This window comes from Sphaeramia orbicularis, chromosome 1, assembly GCF_902148855.1.
Source record: "Sphaeramia orbicularis chromosome 1, fSphaOr1.1, whole genome shotgun sequence".
NCBI classification, from domain to species: Eukaryota; Metazoa; Chordata; class Actinopteri; order Kurtiformes; family Apogonidae; genus Sphaeramia; species Sphaeramia orbicularis.
Window position 1 is genome coordinate 52,421,943 of NC_043957.1, and position 14,255 is coordinate 52,436,197.

Consider the following 14,255-nt stretch of genomic DNA (forward strand, 5'->3'; position numbering starts at 1 on the left):
GAAAAAAAAATATAAGACACTTAAGATAAGATAAGATAAGATAAGATAAAATAAGGTAAGGTAAGATAAGGTAAGATAAAATAAGATAAGGTAAGGTAAAGGAAGGTGAGATAAAATAAGATACGGTAAGGCGAGGTAAGGTAAGATAAAATAAGATCAGATAAGGTAAGGTAATATAAGATAAGTTAAGATAAAGTAAGGTAAGATAAAATAAGATAAGGTAAGGTAAAGCAAGGTAACATAAAATAAGATAAGGTAAAGTAAGGTAAGGTAAGGTAAGATATGATAAGGTAAAGTAAGGTAAGATAAAATAAGATAAGTCAAGGTAAGATAAGATAATGTAAGGTAACAGGGTGCTTGCTCTTTATCCAAATAAAAATTCCAGACTTTTTCAAACCAGCGATTTTTTCCCCCCAAGACCTCATGTATTTTTATACTTGCGTGCCTATCTTTTGGTTGAGATTGTACCTGTTGTGTGTAATAGAAAAGTTCATTTTAAAAAATGTATGAATGAATGAATGCATCATTCGCAGTAAATTATGTTTAACTGAAAGAAACATTTTCAAAACCTATGAAAATCACAAAAGTGCATGGATATAAACAAGTTTCACTAGAATCATTCCAGTACTGACCGGTTAGCGAAATCATATCCAGTTTGTTAGATGGTTCCCTCATGTATTTTGTATCTTACAAGATTATGTGCCTTTGAGCATACTCTAAAATTCTACTATGACAGAAACTTTTTTCCATACTTTATTAAGACTTTCACATAAAATTACAGACTTTTCAAGGTCTGGAAAACAGAATTTCAAAATTCCATACGTAAGACTTTCAAGACCTGCGCAAGCACCCTGGGAAAGGTAAGGTAAGGTAAGGTAAGGTAAGATGAGATAAGATTAGGTAAGATAAAATAAGATAAGACTTTATGTAGGGAAATTTCACAGGTAATAGCAGTAACATACAACAAACAAGTGTAGAGAAAAAACAGGTTGAAAAACCACAAACAAGTGAAAAATGAAAATATTACAGACAAATAGTAAAAAAAAAAAAAAAAGAAAATCACAAGACAGAGCTGCTGGAACTCGCAGTCACTCAGATGGTGCCATCTTGGATTTCAGGAAACTGTATTTCAGTATCTGAGTGCGAGTTTGTACCTCTTCATTGTGTTTCCGCTCCTCCTCCTCCACCTCTAACTGTGCTCTCTCCCACTCCTTCTTCAGCTTCTCCTGTTCTTTCTGGTATTGCTCCTGCAGAGATACCATAAAGTTAAGTCCTGCATGCACAAACACGCAGGAGCAGACATAAACACCTACACATATATGTACACACATCCAGTACAGTCTGTGTCCGAGCCATGCATGCACACACCATTCCACCAGTACCTGTAGGAGGCGCTCCTGCTCTTGCTGCCACCTTTCCAGGCGTTTACGCTCCTCATTGGGGTCCCAGACCCAGTGATTAACACGTTTAGCCAAGTTCAACATGGGGGTCTCAATCTAACCAGACCCAACCCACAACCACATACACAAACACACACATGGATACGAACCAAAAGGACAGAAAAAGAGGAAAGGTGAGAGGACAAGTCTGACTACATCCACTACAACTACTGGAGACGAAGGGTCAGGACAGGGTCAAATTTAAGAATGAAGAAGGAACAGAAAGAAGGAGCCCGAGCTGCTCAGAGATACTCACAGTAAAACCGCTCTCCTCAAGACCCTCTGTGGGAAAAACAAAGACAAAGATCACAAAGTACTCTGACTTTAGTACAAATCTGAGACATCTGAATTTTTCCATTTTACACAGCTTCATAAATCTACTCTTCTACATCATTCCATCTTGTTTTTTTTTTCAGATGACAAGTCATTTGATTGATTATGATAAACTGAGGTAAGAAGTATTGGTTATAAATACAAATATCTGACACGTGTTGAATGAAATCTGGTATAAAACATCAGAAAATTAATGCCATAAATCTCACGTTGTCTGAACAAAAGGATTAAAGACATGTTAAGTGCAAAGGGAGGCCACACTAAATAGGACCACTTTGGTTTATAGAAGCTGTTTTTTCAAAAACTCATTTATTTAAGATTGCTTTTAATGTTTTATTTTAATATTTAATTGTATTATATTCATATACCTGCCTTTTGCAGCTGCTTTTTATCAGTTTTTAATGTGTTTGGTTTCTGTTTTTTATCTGCTGTATGTAAAGTGTCTTTGAATTTCATGAAAAGCGCTATACAAATAAAATGTATTAGCATTATTATTATTTCTTCCTTGACAGTTTAGTTTTTACTGCTGTACATAATTCACATATGAGACCCAGTAAGTAAACATTTTCACCATTTCACACTAAATAATTGCCTTAATTGGAAACATGATGCAACAGTTTTTTCAGATACAATTTTTTTTATTTAATTTAAAATTTTTCATGTAATGTCCTTTTCAGCGGACATTTTTTTAAGTAAAGCTGTGGATTGCAGGATCTCAGGAGGATAAATCCAGATTGTATCTTAATGCAGAGACTGTAAAATGCATATGTGTGGTCATTAGAACTTTAGTAAACCAAGAAACATAATGTTGGACTAATAGTTCTGCACAGTACTATAATAACACAACACTGTCAGGGACTATTTTACTTCATAATGACTATTTGTATTTTTCATAATATAAGCACATTTTGATATCAATAGTTCATATTCTACTACTATACTTGAGTATAGGATGTGAGCACTTGTACCATCACTGTAAATAACAATACTCAAGAAACAGAAGAACAGAGATACTTTTACCTGTCACGGTGGGAGAGTAATCTTGCATGGGTGTTGTCGCAGGTGGACTCTTTTTTTCCTCTGGTTTTGGACAGAACCCTGTTGTGCCATTCACCTAAAAGTGCATTGAGCAGAATGTAAAACATGTAAAACATGTTAACTATACATTCATCCTTTTCTTTTGTCTTCATTCATAAACCTACCTACATTATATTACTGCACTGAGATTGCTACTAATACAATACATTTTATGTTTGTTGAGGCTTGTCCTACCTTCCTGCCAGTCATCAGTTTGAGTTCATGTAAATAAATATTAAAATCTCTTTGCAAACACTCGCTTTACATAAGCAATCCATCTCAACAACTATTCTGTCAAATCATTTGTCAAAGCTCTGTTCTCATAAAGGAATGATTTCTTTGGGGAAAGGTCTCTGTTGGTAAAACGTAGACTGGTTTCTTCACTTTTATTTTCCACCAGCATGGTCCGTGAATGGCATGAATCAGCAGCCGACCTTTATTCACTTCCCACGATCATTTGAATGCACCAGCACAGCACAGAACAACCATCAAAGCCACCCACAATTCACCCACATTAGTCTTACACAACACAACACTGACCCAAAAAAAACACACACACAGAGTAAAATTCCCTCTGATACATTGCCTTTGTGAAAATAGTAAAAGCACTGATATGTATGGATGTCTGATAGGTTGGAAAAGCATATTGTTTGACCCATATAAGACCCAAACATCCACCGTCTACCAGAACCATCTACTGATCTAAACTGTTTAATACCTGTTGATCCACTAATCCTATCAATACATGTACATAATTGGTACAAAATGCAGTTTGTCGTCTTTTCAGGGTCATCACATATGACCCATTTGTACGTTCAGAGGTGCCGTAGTGAACGTGGAAACACCATCATCTTCTACAACATTGATTCACCAGTAAAACCCATGGAGTTTGATCAATGACAGTGGATGGACACAATTGTTTTATGTTCAGTTAATGACAGATTTGCTGAAAAAGTCACTTTTTCTCAAGTTTTCTCTGTTTTTGATATAATAACCCTCAACTTTACTCTGAGCTTTTATAAAAATCTAGATGAATAGAAAATTAAATGTAGGAAAATACCTGATTTTCACAAAAACACAAAATACATAAGATAATATTACAGTAAGTGGTGATTAATCACTTAACCCATAAAGATCCAGTGCTAGTTTTGTGTCAGTTCCCAAATGAATTTTTCTCTCTATCTTTTTTAATTTTAAAAATATTTTATTTTGCAGTTTTCAGTTTTGTTAAAACATAACATAGGATTAGATGTGTGACAACTAATTAATTAATTAACTAGTCAGTCCTTACTTAAAGAAAGAAAGAGGGGCAGAGGCAGAGGACAGTCACTGGTATACAGATATAATCCTTAGTCTAATCTAACTTCCTCCAAGTAATTCCTCTCTCTATTCAATCTTTCTCAAGTGATTTATCACCATTTATTATAATATCATCCTCTGTATTTTGAATTTTTCAGTGAAAATCAGGTATTTTTATTAGCTGATCATGTAGATGTTCATAAAGCTCAGAGTAAATTCAAAGATTATGATATCAAAACAGAGAAAACTGAAGAAAAAGTGACTTTTTCAGTCAAATCTATCATTAACTGAGCATAAACCAAGCTCTGCAATTTATCAAACTCCATGGGTTTTACTGGTGAATCAATGCTGCAGAAGATGATGGTGTTTCCACTGTAACTACTGAGCTTCTGAACGTCCAAATGGGTCATATCTGCTGACCATGAAAGCACGACAAACTGCATTTTACACCAATTATTTACATGTGTTGATAGAATTAGTAGATCAACAGGTAATAAACATTTTAGGTCAGTAGATGGTTTTGGTTGCTGGTGGATGTTTGGGTCTTTATGGGTTAAAGTGGAGATGGAGGGATTAATCAGTTTAGGATGAATAACATAGCATCAGTATGGGTTCCGATTGTGACCAGTGGTTACTATTAGGGTTGTGAAAATGGAATAATTGACTTTGAGGTAAAAAGAAAAATGCAAAAACTAAAAATCACATCTAGAGTTGCCTTGATTTTTGATGGTTTTTGATGAGTTTGTACAGCATTTATTTAATGAGTTTACTGTTGTTCAGGAAGTGGCGATAACAGTCAACGATCTGCGTTATCCTGTTAGAAACTATTGTTATTAGAAAATCCATTAACGGTTGACACTAAGCTCTGAAGACACTCTTAAAAACTACACCATTAGCAATGTCCATCAGTATTTTCAAGTATGTGTCCATTGTGATATTTAACTTTAACATGCAGATGTCATTGTACCTGTCCATTGCTTTGGATATTGTGGGGATGTGGCTCCACATGCGTCATTTCTGTCACAATGGTCGTGGTGATGATACAGTTTCTGCCTCCAATAAGGGAGCTGATGGCTGAGCCTGAGGACGGCGTTGACCTCAGTGTTTGTGGAGAAGGTGGCTGCTCTGCTGTTTTCTGATCTGTCACAGTCTGTTCAGAGGGAACGTCTTTCTCCGTCTTTTTGGGTGAAACAGTTTTGTTCTCCTCTGGTGAGTGTAGTGGGGAGGCAGGAGGAACAGAAACAGACAAATCCTCTGTTGCCTCTCCATTCACTCGAACCAAGCCGTCCATCTGAGTGAGACATTAATGTTAAAAAAGTTAGGTAGTATTTTAGACTGAATGCAATTATAGACTCATTCCGCTCAGTAGGAGTAGCTGTAGCTCCTGAAAAACACTTCTGTAATGTAACTGGTCTGTATAATTTGCTGCTGTTAAAATAAGTCCCTAATCTAGTCTTTCTTTACAGTGGAAGAACATAGAACTACAATTACACATTTGAGATACTCATACTATTAGTACATTTTCTACTACTTTTAACTCTACTCCACTTCATTTTGGAGGCAAACATTGTCATTTTTACTGCACCTCACATATGTAACAACTTCATTTACAAGTTACTTTGCAGATTCACCTCAATAATATGTAACAAATATACAGTAAATTATAATAAAACTATTATGTTGATCCTTTGGGATCCACAGGTTCCAGATGTGGTAGTTTTTAATGCTATTGTGTATTCCTGCATGTTGTACTGCATTTGCCCACTAGTCACCGCCAAAGTGTTCTGGGTATAGTAACATGATTGCAAGGCTATTGTATTCCAAAATTGCTAATATCTCCCAAAATATTGGTCCTATCAACTTGCCGTTTTTGCTTGTATGTTCCTTGACCAAAAATACATAAGTATGCCAAACTGCAGCAGTCAGCTCTTTCCAGATTGTGTGTGAATCCCCAGACACACATACAAGCATGCACACAGAGGCCCCTTGGCTTTTATAATATAGATAAGCTACTGGTGTTGTGAATGATCCATTTCCAGTATCGGTATCAGGTGCCATTACTGAATTTACTCATGCATACTGATCTAGATTCCATAGAAATTCTATAATTGAATTAAAACAATTAAATTTAAAAAATTTTGAATAAAAAAAAGTAATGGTTCATGAAATTTTTGTCTAGATCATAGAGACTAACATGTGCAGTATCATGAGCCCACTGTAAAGAGCCCACTCTTTCTTTAACTCTTGAAATACAGAACAGTGAGGTGTCCATTTTTAATGCAGGGCTTTTATGTGTAACATAGAATATAGTTTAGGTATTTTTGCACCAAGACATGGCTACTTTATTGAGTAAACATCTATGCATCCCTCTACAACTCCTTTGGAAAAACCCTTTTTTGTACTGAAGATGATCTGGTGACAGCTAAGCTAAGCTCACAAGTCGACACAATTACAAATGACAGGAGCAGAACTACAGAGTGAATAATGAAGCATGAGGTAGAATAATCAAGTACAGGATGATGATGAAGTATCAGTTGTTGCTGACTGGATGTACCCTCACCTTGACAGGTTTGAGTCCAGACTGTGAGCTCCTGGGCTGACAGTAGGGTTTGGCTACCAGCAGGGGGACGGGTCTAGAGGATACAGGTGGAGGGGAGGGAAGTGTGTGAACAGGATGTGAACTGTGAGGAGGCGCAGAGGGTTTGGTCTGAGGCTGTGTATCCTCTGTCATCGGCTGTTGGTGTGTGGTTGGAGTCTCTGCTGGTTTAGACTGAGGTTCACTAAGTTCTTTTGCCTGAGGTGGCACATCTTGTGTGATTGCTTTAACGGGACTGTTGGGTGTAGTGGAGGTGGAGGACTTAGATTCTTCCTGTTCAGCAGATGTCTTTGTCTCCGTTTCTGCAGGCTTCGGGTCCTTTACAACGACTGATTCTGGTTTGTGCAGATCCTCTGACATCTTAGAGTCATTAACAGGTGACGTGGGCTTGTGTGCATTGTCCTCTAGTATTAGTTCGCCTTTGGGTTTTGAGGTGGATCTGGGCAGTTTAAGGCTGTCCAGGGTTGCATCGCTGATGGTGAACCGAAGAGCATAACGCTGTAAAACTGCAGCTGCTTCCTCTGGAGTGGCTGCGCTCCTGTAGGCTTCACACAACTCCGCCTCCCTTCGCTCCCTGGAAACAAGAGATGGGGAGGAAGTTTTGTAGAAAACAATCCGCTATTTGTATAAAGTCTTTTGAAACAGCAATAAAAATTTAAATGAAGGACTTGTACAACATAACTTACTTCTCCTCCACTATCTCTTTGTAGGTTTTTATGCTTTTCCTTTTATTGCTTTCATTCCCCCCCTCCTTCATCTTCTCAATCCTCTTCCTCTCTTCCTCCTTCTTGATCAGGTCATGTGATGCAGTGCGACGGCGGGTCTTCCATCGAGCCAGATCCTGTCACATTTACATCATCAGTTGAATATTATGGTGTATTTTAACATGCATGTATAACTTTTTAAAATTATTTATATTTGGGTACTTCTATGAAACTGGTCCCCCTAAGAATTCAAACCAGATGTAGACTAATGTTATGAAGCAAATTTGGAAGGACTTTGGGTCTATTTTAAAAATAAATACTTACTGAGATAAAAGAGAAACTATTTTTGAGATAAAACACATTTTAATATTTTTTAATATTATTTTTTATTCAAAAATCCATGTACAACACGGTAAAAAGTACACGAAAATTACATGCTACTATTTTTTTTTTATATCTTTCTGTTCTCTCACAGGTATATCTTGGGAATCAAACTAATTATGCAAGGCAGAGTGTTTCACAAAAATGACCACTGTTGCAAAATCACTCACGATTTATTTGTGTTTAAATGGGCAGGTTCTGCATGCAACGCAAGTGGACATGATGGGTTACACACGAAACCTGGAATGAGACTGCCAATTCATGAAAAACCTGCATGTCTGGATTAGAAAAAGCACTAGGATCGACAAATTTAACACAGTGTCTTTATTCATAGCGGTATATAAGACCATTTACAGCCATGTTTTCCAGATCAAATGTACTGACACCTAGGCAGTTTTTCATGTCCCAGTTTTGGTCCTATTTTTGGTCCCAATATTTGATTTACCAGTGATGTTTCGGGCCGAGGCCCTTCATTGATGAAGGGCCTCAGCCCGAAACGTCACTATTAAATGGTTTGGGAGCTCACTGGTTGTGCGGACCTTCCTTTATTTTTTTCACGTTCTAGTTTTTTGGGATCCTGCACACCTCTAATTTTGGATGTCCTGTTCACCTTTTTTCCCAATATTTGATTAAAAATGTATTAATTTTGGGATGACTCAGAGCAAGAGTATAATTTTTTTGTATTTATCTGAGGTCATCATTAGGTACATCCTAGAGGGAAATATATCTACATTTCTCTTTTATTATTGGATCTAAAAATCTGGCAAAGTGCCAGGTACCAAAATGAACCCAGTTTCATAGAAGCACCCACTTACAAGTTCAAAGTCTCTTACATTTTGCCACTGGTCATCTTCATCCTGGAAGTTGTTGTACTGTTCATGCATGCGCTCGTATCGTGACTGACTAAGTTGTGGTAACTGTCCCAGCTCGTCTTCATTAAGCATGTCGCTCATACTCACACTCCTGGATGGAAAAGAGAAACAAGTAACCATGTACAAATTATTCAGTCATTCACATTCACACTCTGTCCAGTGTGCCTATGGAAAAGAGCAAACAGTGAAATTAGTCACTTCTCAACTGAAGAAGCAGGTTTGTAAATTAAAGTCGATATGCAGCCAAATACTGTACACAAATGTTAGTTATCAGCAAAGGAAAGAAAAACAGCACTAAATATACAAGCCTAAAATCAGAAAAAGTATGGAGAATGCATATCAAAACAGAAAGCAGTGGTTTTCTGATCCACTTCCTGTATTTTATCTGCAAATAAAATTCCAGGCTTAATAAAATTTAGGCTTGTGGTGTACTCCAAAACAGATTGGAGAGGGCAGTTTAGGACATGTTTAGGTCTGAGACGCTAATGTTAGTAGGTTACTGTCATTGTGTTTTGATACATTCCAGGAAAGTTCTGTTTCTTCAGGAAACAAATATAGGAAATTTGTTGATCCTTTAATCAACAAATTTCCCTTCAAATGAGGGAGAAAAAGAAAACACAAAACAAGGCAGGAAAAGGCTTGGATGTTCCACTCAATATGGTGATAACAGTACAAAAAGTAGTGTCTGTTTGTGAGGGGCATGGGCATAAGCGTAGACTGAATGTGACCTAAAGAAATCATCAGAAGTTGAAGCTGAACAGTAAAACATCAAATATTATATAGTGTTTGGGCATTTATTTACTAGTTTATTGGTGGCAGTACAAAAAAGACAGGAAATGTGGTGGTGGTCAGAATGAATTTAGAAATAGCTTCTTTCTGTTTGCATGTGCATTTTCATACCCTCCCAACTTTTTCTTATTGGGGCTGTGAATAAAAAAAAAACAAAAAAAAACAAAAAAACAAGAAAAGAGAACAATGCTAAAAACAAGCTGGATGTTAGTAATGATGAGCTATGACCGTATCAGTAATCAGCAGTAAAGTTATACATTTTTGGGCAGCACTTTTGAAATCCAACATGCACAGTATAAATATGTTGTGATCATGCAGAAGAAGTCCTCCAGATTCACGCACGGAGACTTACTCAGTGTCCTCAGACATAAAACCAATTCGTCGGCTCATCCTAAAACAATACAGAATAGAGTAAATAAGAGTAAGGAGAAAAAAACCTGAGGCAATGGGAGGCAGCAAGCAATGCATTCATGAAAATGTCACATCTCATATCTCAAGGGAAGGCTTTAATGCCACCGTTAGAGTTAAAAACAATAATAATCTGTTTCGCTTCCATTCCCAGATCTGAAAATTGAGATAAATAAGCGCTGAGTGGATGCATAGTTGAGCTGACGTTCTGCAGATCTGAGAAAGGAAGTGAAGATATGCAACGAGAGTTCAATCTCACATCATGGGAGGTAGTTCATCGTCCTCCAGCCAGAAGGGTTTCTTTCGTGGATGCTCACTCACATCCTCCCTTCTCTCTTCCACTTTTTCCTCAACTCTTTCCATCGCATTCTGTTTGTCCAACTCTGCCTCCGGTTTACGAGCCAAGATGGAAACGGGGCTGAGTGGAGGGGTGAGTGATGGAGAGAAGAGGGGCTCAGTCACACCGGTGACAGGGGGGTTACACTCTGCCTTGTATACATCTTGCTTTTTATCCTCCTCCTCTGGCCCTCTAGCCCTCAACCCTGCAAACCTCCTAGTGTGTGGCTTTGTGGGCAGGGCCTGAGATTCTGTCGCCACGGTAACGATGCTGCTGAAAATCCAGTGACAGGGCCAAGATTACCAGGAAATACAGGTTCATGTGTAAATCAAAACTGCATCACTCTTCATTTACTCGTGTGTTTCAGTCTTACATGATTGAACGATGAATGTATATTTATTAGCCAGCAGCCCCACACTCAAATGAGACCTGTCAACCAAAGCCATGCCAAACAAATCCAAGGCTAGACCTCACTGACAAAAAAATGACACTGAGATTAGTCTAAAGCTGGCAGACACCGGACCGAGCTATGTGAAAAACAGAGTTGGAAAACTCAACACAACATCATATCAAAGTAGGCGATTCCTTTCATATAAAAATAATAGAAATGGACCCACATCAAGCATCTCAGACATGCTGCCTTAACAATGACACCATCACATCATCTGCAAAATGATTAGTATTGCACACACTATGCAAACATGACAAAACCATTATCTTTGCTTGTTTACTACTAGTTAATAGCGGTTGCAGGTCACGGAAACAAGCACAGGTCATAGGCTCACAATAGGTACCTTTCGCTGGTGATTTTTTCTGTGATTTTGGGTCGACTGTGTACTTGCTTCATTGCAGAAACTGAGGTGACGTTATATTTAACCGATCCAGGCACTGGTAAGAACTGGTTGAATGCCTGATTTGTTTTGACTGCATTTGTTTTCTGCAAGAATCGCGCCCTTCGAGCCATCATATCATCCTTCTCTGGGTCAGGCACAGTCTCGTTTTCATCATACTCATCTTCTTCGTCGTCATATTCACGTTCACTGTGAGCTCTGATAATGTCGGGATGAGGTTGAGGTGTTTCCATGGTGACTCTGCTTTGATGCTGCTCCGCTCTAGAAAAGAAACTCCTTTAATTGAAATAACTTAACAAAAAAAGCTGAAGGGTCTCTTTGAGGATGCAAGCCACATCAAGCTTATTAGTGTCCTCTGCACACGGTTAGACACAGTTGTCCACAAATATGAGCCCACCTGATGTTCAATTTCTTGTTCCCATCTGCTTGCACTTCCTTTTTATTCCACGGGAAAGAATCTGTACAGATTTCACCTTGTGTGCTGTGTTTGGAGCGAGGCAGAGGCAGGAAACGGTTGTAACTCACTGTCGCAGAGCTTTGTTTATGGAAAACCCCTGTCCTCCTTGCCATCATGTCATCTTTCCGAAGATCTGGGATTCTCTCCTCTTCCTCTTCATCCTCCTCCTCCTCCTCTGTTCTTCTTACATACTGAGCAAAACATGCATCCATCTCAGCAGGAGAAGGGGCAGCCTCAGGAGTGGAGGGCAGGAGATTAGATTGACTGACGTCAGCTCCAACTACCTGGCTGAGAGATCAGCATATAAAGTCTAAGAACAGCAAAAGGAGAATCGCTGACTAAGTCTATATGCAAAGCTTTCATGCAGGGACATGCAGAACAGCAGGTAATGGGCGGGTACATGGACTGTTGTCAATAATAGTAGAATAATAGGGTTAGAAAAGAAAACATGCAAGTCCACCGAAATAAAAACTCAAAAATAGATGTAATTTCCATTTGCTCAGCAGCAAAAAAAAAATAAAACAAAACAAAAGAGCAAACATAAACACAAAATAAAAATGGTTGATGTGCATGTCCTATGGGCAGTGTTGAGGGATAATAATTTATTTGTAACCTGTTATATTTACTTAAGAATATGTAATTACATTAGACCTACTAATCAAAATGTTGTTTGATCACAAATGAGCGCATTCTTTTGGTAAATGCAGAATATGGTATTATATTTATTCATTTTGACAATACAGTTATGCCTTATTTTGATATTTATTTTTACTAGTTTTATCATATCTTGTATTTTTACCTATATCTTTGCACAGCACTTGGGACACTTTGCATTGTTTTAAATGTGCTATATAAATAAGCTTAACCTTGATCTTATTTTGGACAAACTTCAGTGCAAAACCATCAAGGGTAGTTAGGATGGCTTACACAGAGATGTCGCTCCATCTACACAGGCTCAGTTCAATTGGCAATAGGCTTTTGAATTCCAACCGTTATTTTAACTCATTCTCTTCTTTAAATTTACACCGACTTTCATCCACCAGTACAATCAATGTGCATTGCCTGGCATACATTTCTTTAAAGCTTTTAATGAACATTTGACGGTGTTGTTCCTTCCTTAAATGCCGAATTGAAAACACTTGTTAGAAAAAAAACCCTGATATTATAAATTATAATACTTTGATGAAGTAACTGAAACATTACTTTTTATAACAAGTGACCTATAAGATACCAAATTCCCAACACTGTCTATAGGCCATTAACACAAGGCTAAATCAATCCATTTGCAAATATCATCGGTTTATGAAAATAAATCAACAGGCAATTAATAGGAAATTGCAGCACTAGACTCTTAAACATGTCTGAGGGCATTTAAAAACAGTCTCTACTGGTGGTCAATCAGTGCCTCTCTCTCTCTCTCTCTCTCAGTGTATGGTATGGTTAGGTCATTATGGTCATAAATCTTTTAAAAAAAATGAATCTATTAATAAAGTGCTGAAATGGAAATAATTGTGCCTTCATGTTCAAAACCAGACTTAACCAGGGATTTTCAAGGCTTTACTGAGAGTACTGAGAGTGTGCATGCATATGTTTACATGTGTGTACCTTTGTTTCCCATTAAAATTACACGCAAATCATTCCAATGCAGAGAGCTGTAGCCAAACTCTCTAATGCACTAATTCAAATAGGCCTCAAATGTAAAACATTCCCAAGATGACTTTGACAAGCAAACATGAAATAAATAGAGCAGAAAGGGATATTCCTTTTCCTCAGTACAGCTCATACTAATGCAAACTTTAGCCATTGAAGTCTTTGTATTTGGCCTGGTCCATACCTGCGTTCCCGCTCTGAAAGCTGGGAGCCCAGGCCAATGGTAGGCATGGCTACAGTCGGTTTGAAAAGGAGTCGTCTTAGCAACTCCGTCTCCTCCCCTTCACTTGACGTGACTGTGTCTATTGGCTGCCCGATCTCAGTCACGCCCCCAAAGGTCACAACTTTGCTGTGACCCCGTGCAGCCTTTGCTGATCCGCTGAAAGGGCTTCCATAATTTTTCTCCAGACAAGCCTGACACACAGGAGCTGGGCTAGCCTCACTACATACAGTCTCACAAATCAAGACAGAAACAAGGTAACAAACACACCCAACAGCCAACAGAAGAGCAGGAGGGAAAGAAATCATGAGCAACTACACACAAAAGGATCAGACTATGAAGACAAAGGAAGGATGAGGTGGAAATGATGAATCAGTCAGGAAATGTGGATGACAGAGGAGGACAAAAGTATGTGGTTGTGTACTTCACTTCAACACATATACATTTGCACATTCACGCCAAGCTTTTTCCCACTTCTCTACTCTAGGTAGCCATTTGCCTGGTAACCACTGCTCCTCTGGGAACACAAAACACCCTTTATCCTATCTAATGACATCAGCGCAGACGAGAAAAACAAAGCCTGAGCAGTGTTAAATGCCAACAGTTGCCCCTCTCTCAGTCACACACAGAGACTCATACACACCGGCCAATTCCCGACTCTGTCTCAATGCCTGTCAAAGAAGACTGAAGAGGACTGAAGTGCACAATAATGAGGAGAATAAACAAGCTGATGAGAACATGGAGAGCAACACAGACAAAGAGAGACAGGAACAAACGAGACGTAGAACCGCTTACAAACCATACAAGAGACTACAGTCAGAACAGAAATGAAACTAAAGGTT

General features: G+C 38.2%; 1 protein-coding gene across 1 annotated transcript in view; it reads right to left on the reverse strand.

Moving 5' to 3' along the window:
• Window positions 1-14,255, reverse strand: part of LOC115424151 (LIM and calponin homology domains-containing protein 1-like) — a 45,703-nt gene that overhangs the window by 8,070 nt on the left and 23,378 nt on the right. The window contains exons 13-25 of the mRNA XM_030141257.1: window positions 13,378-13,635; window positions 11,484-11,831; window positions 11,030-11,347; window positions 10,158-10,508; window positions 9,843-9,881; window positions 8,663-8,792; window positions 7,431-7,585; window positions 6,709-7,318; window positions 5,116-5,439; window positions 2,793-2,886; window positions 1,696-1,721; window positions 1,383-1,496; window positions 1,155-1,247 (exon numbers count right to left, since the gene is read on the reverse strand). Of these exons, the coding sequence (XP_029997117.1) occupies window positions 1,155-1,247; window positions 1,383-1,496; window positions 1,696-1,721; window positions 2,793-2,886; window positions 5,116-5,439; window positions 6,709-7,318; window positions 7,431-7,585; window positions 8,663-8,792; window positions 9,843-9,881; window positions 10,158-10,508; window positions 11,030-11,347; window positions 11,484-11,831; window positions 13,378-13,635 (2,860 nt within the window). The remainder of the gene's footprint in view (window positions 1-1,154; window positions 1,248-1,382; window positions 1,497-1,695; window positions 1,722-2,792; window positions 2,887-5,115; window positions 5,440-6,708; window positions 7,319-7,430; window positions 7,586-8,662; window positions 8,793-9,842; window positions 9,882-10,157; window positions 10,509-11,029; window positions 11,348-11,483; window positions 11,832-13,377; window positions 13,636-14,255) is intronic.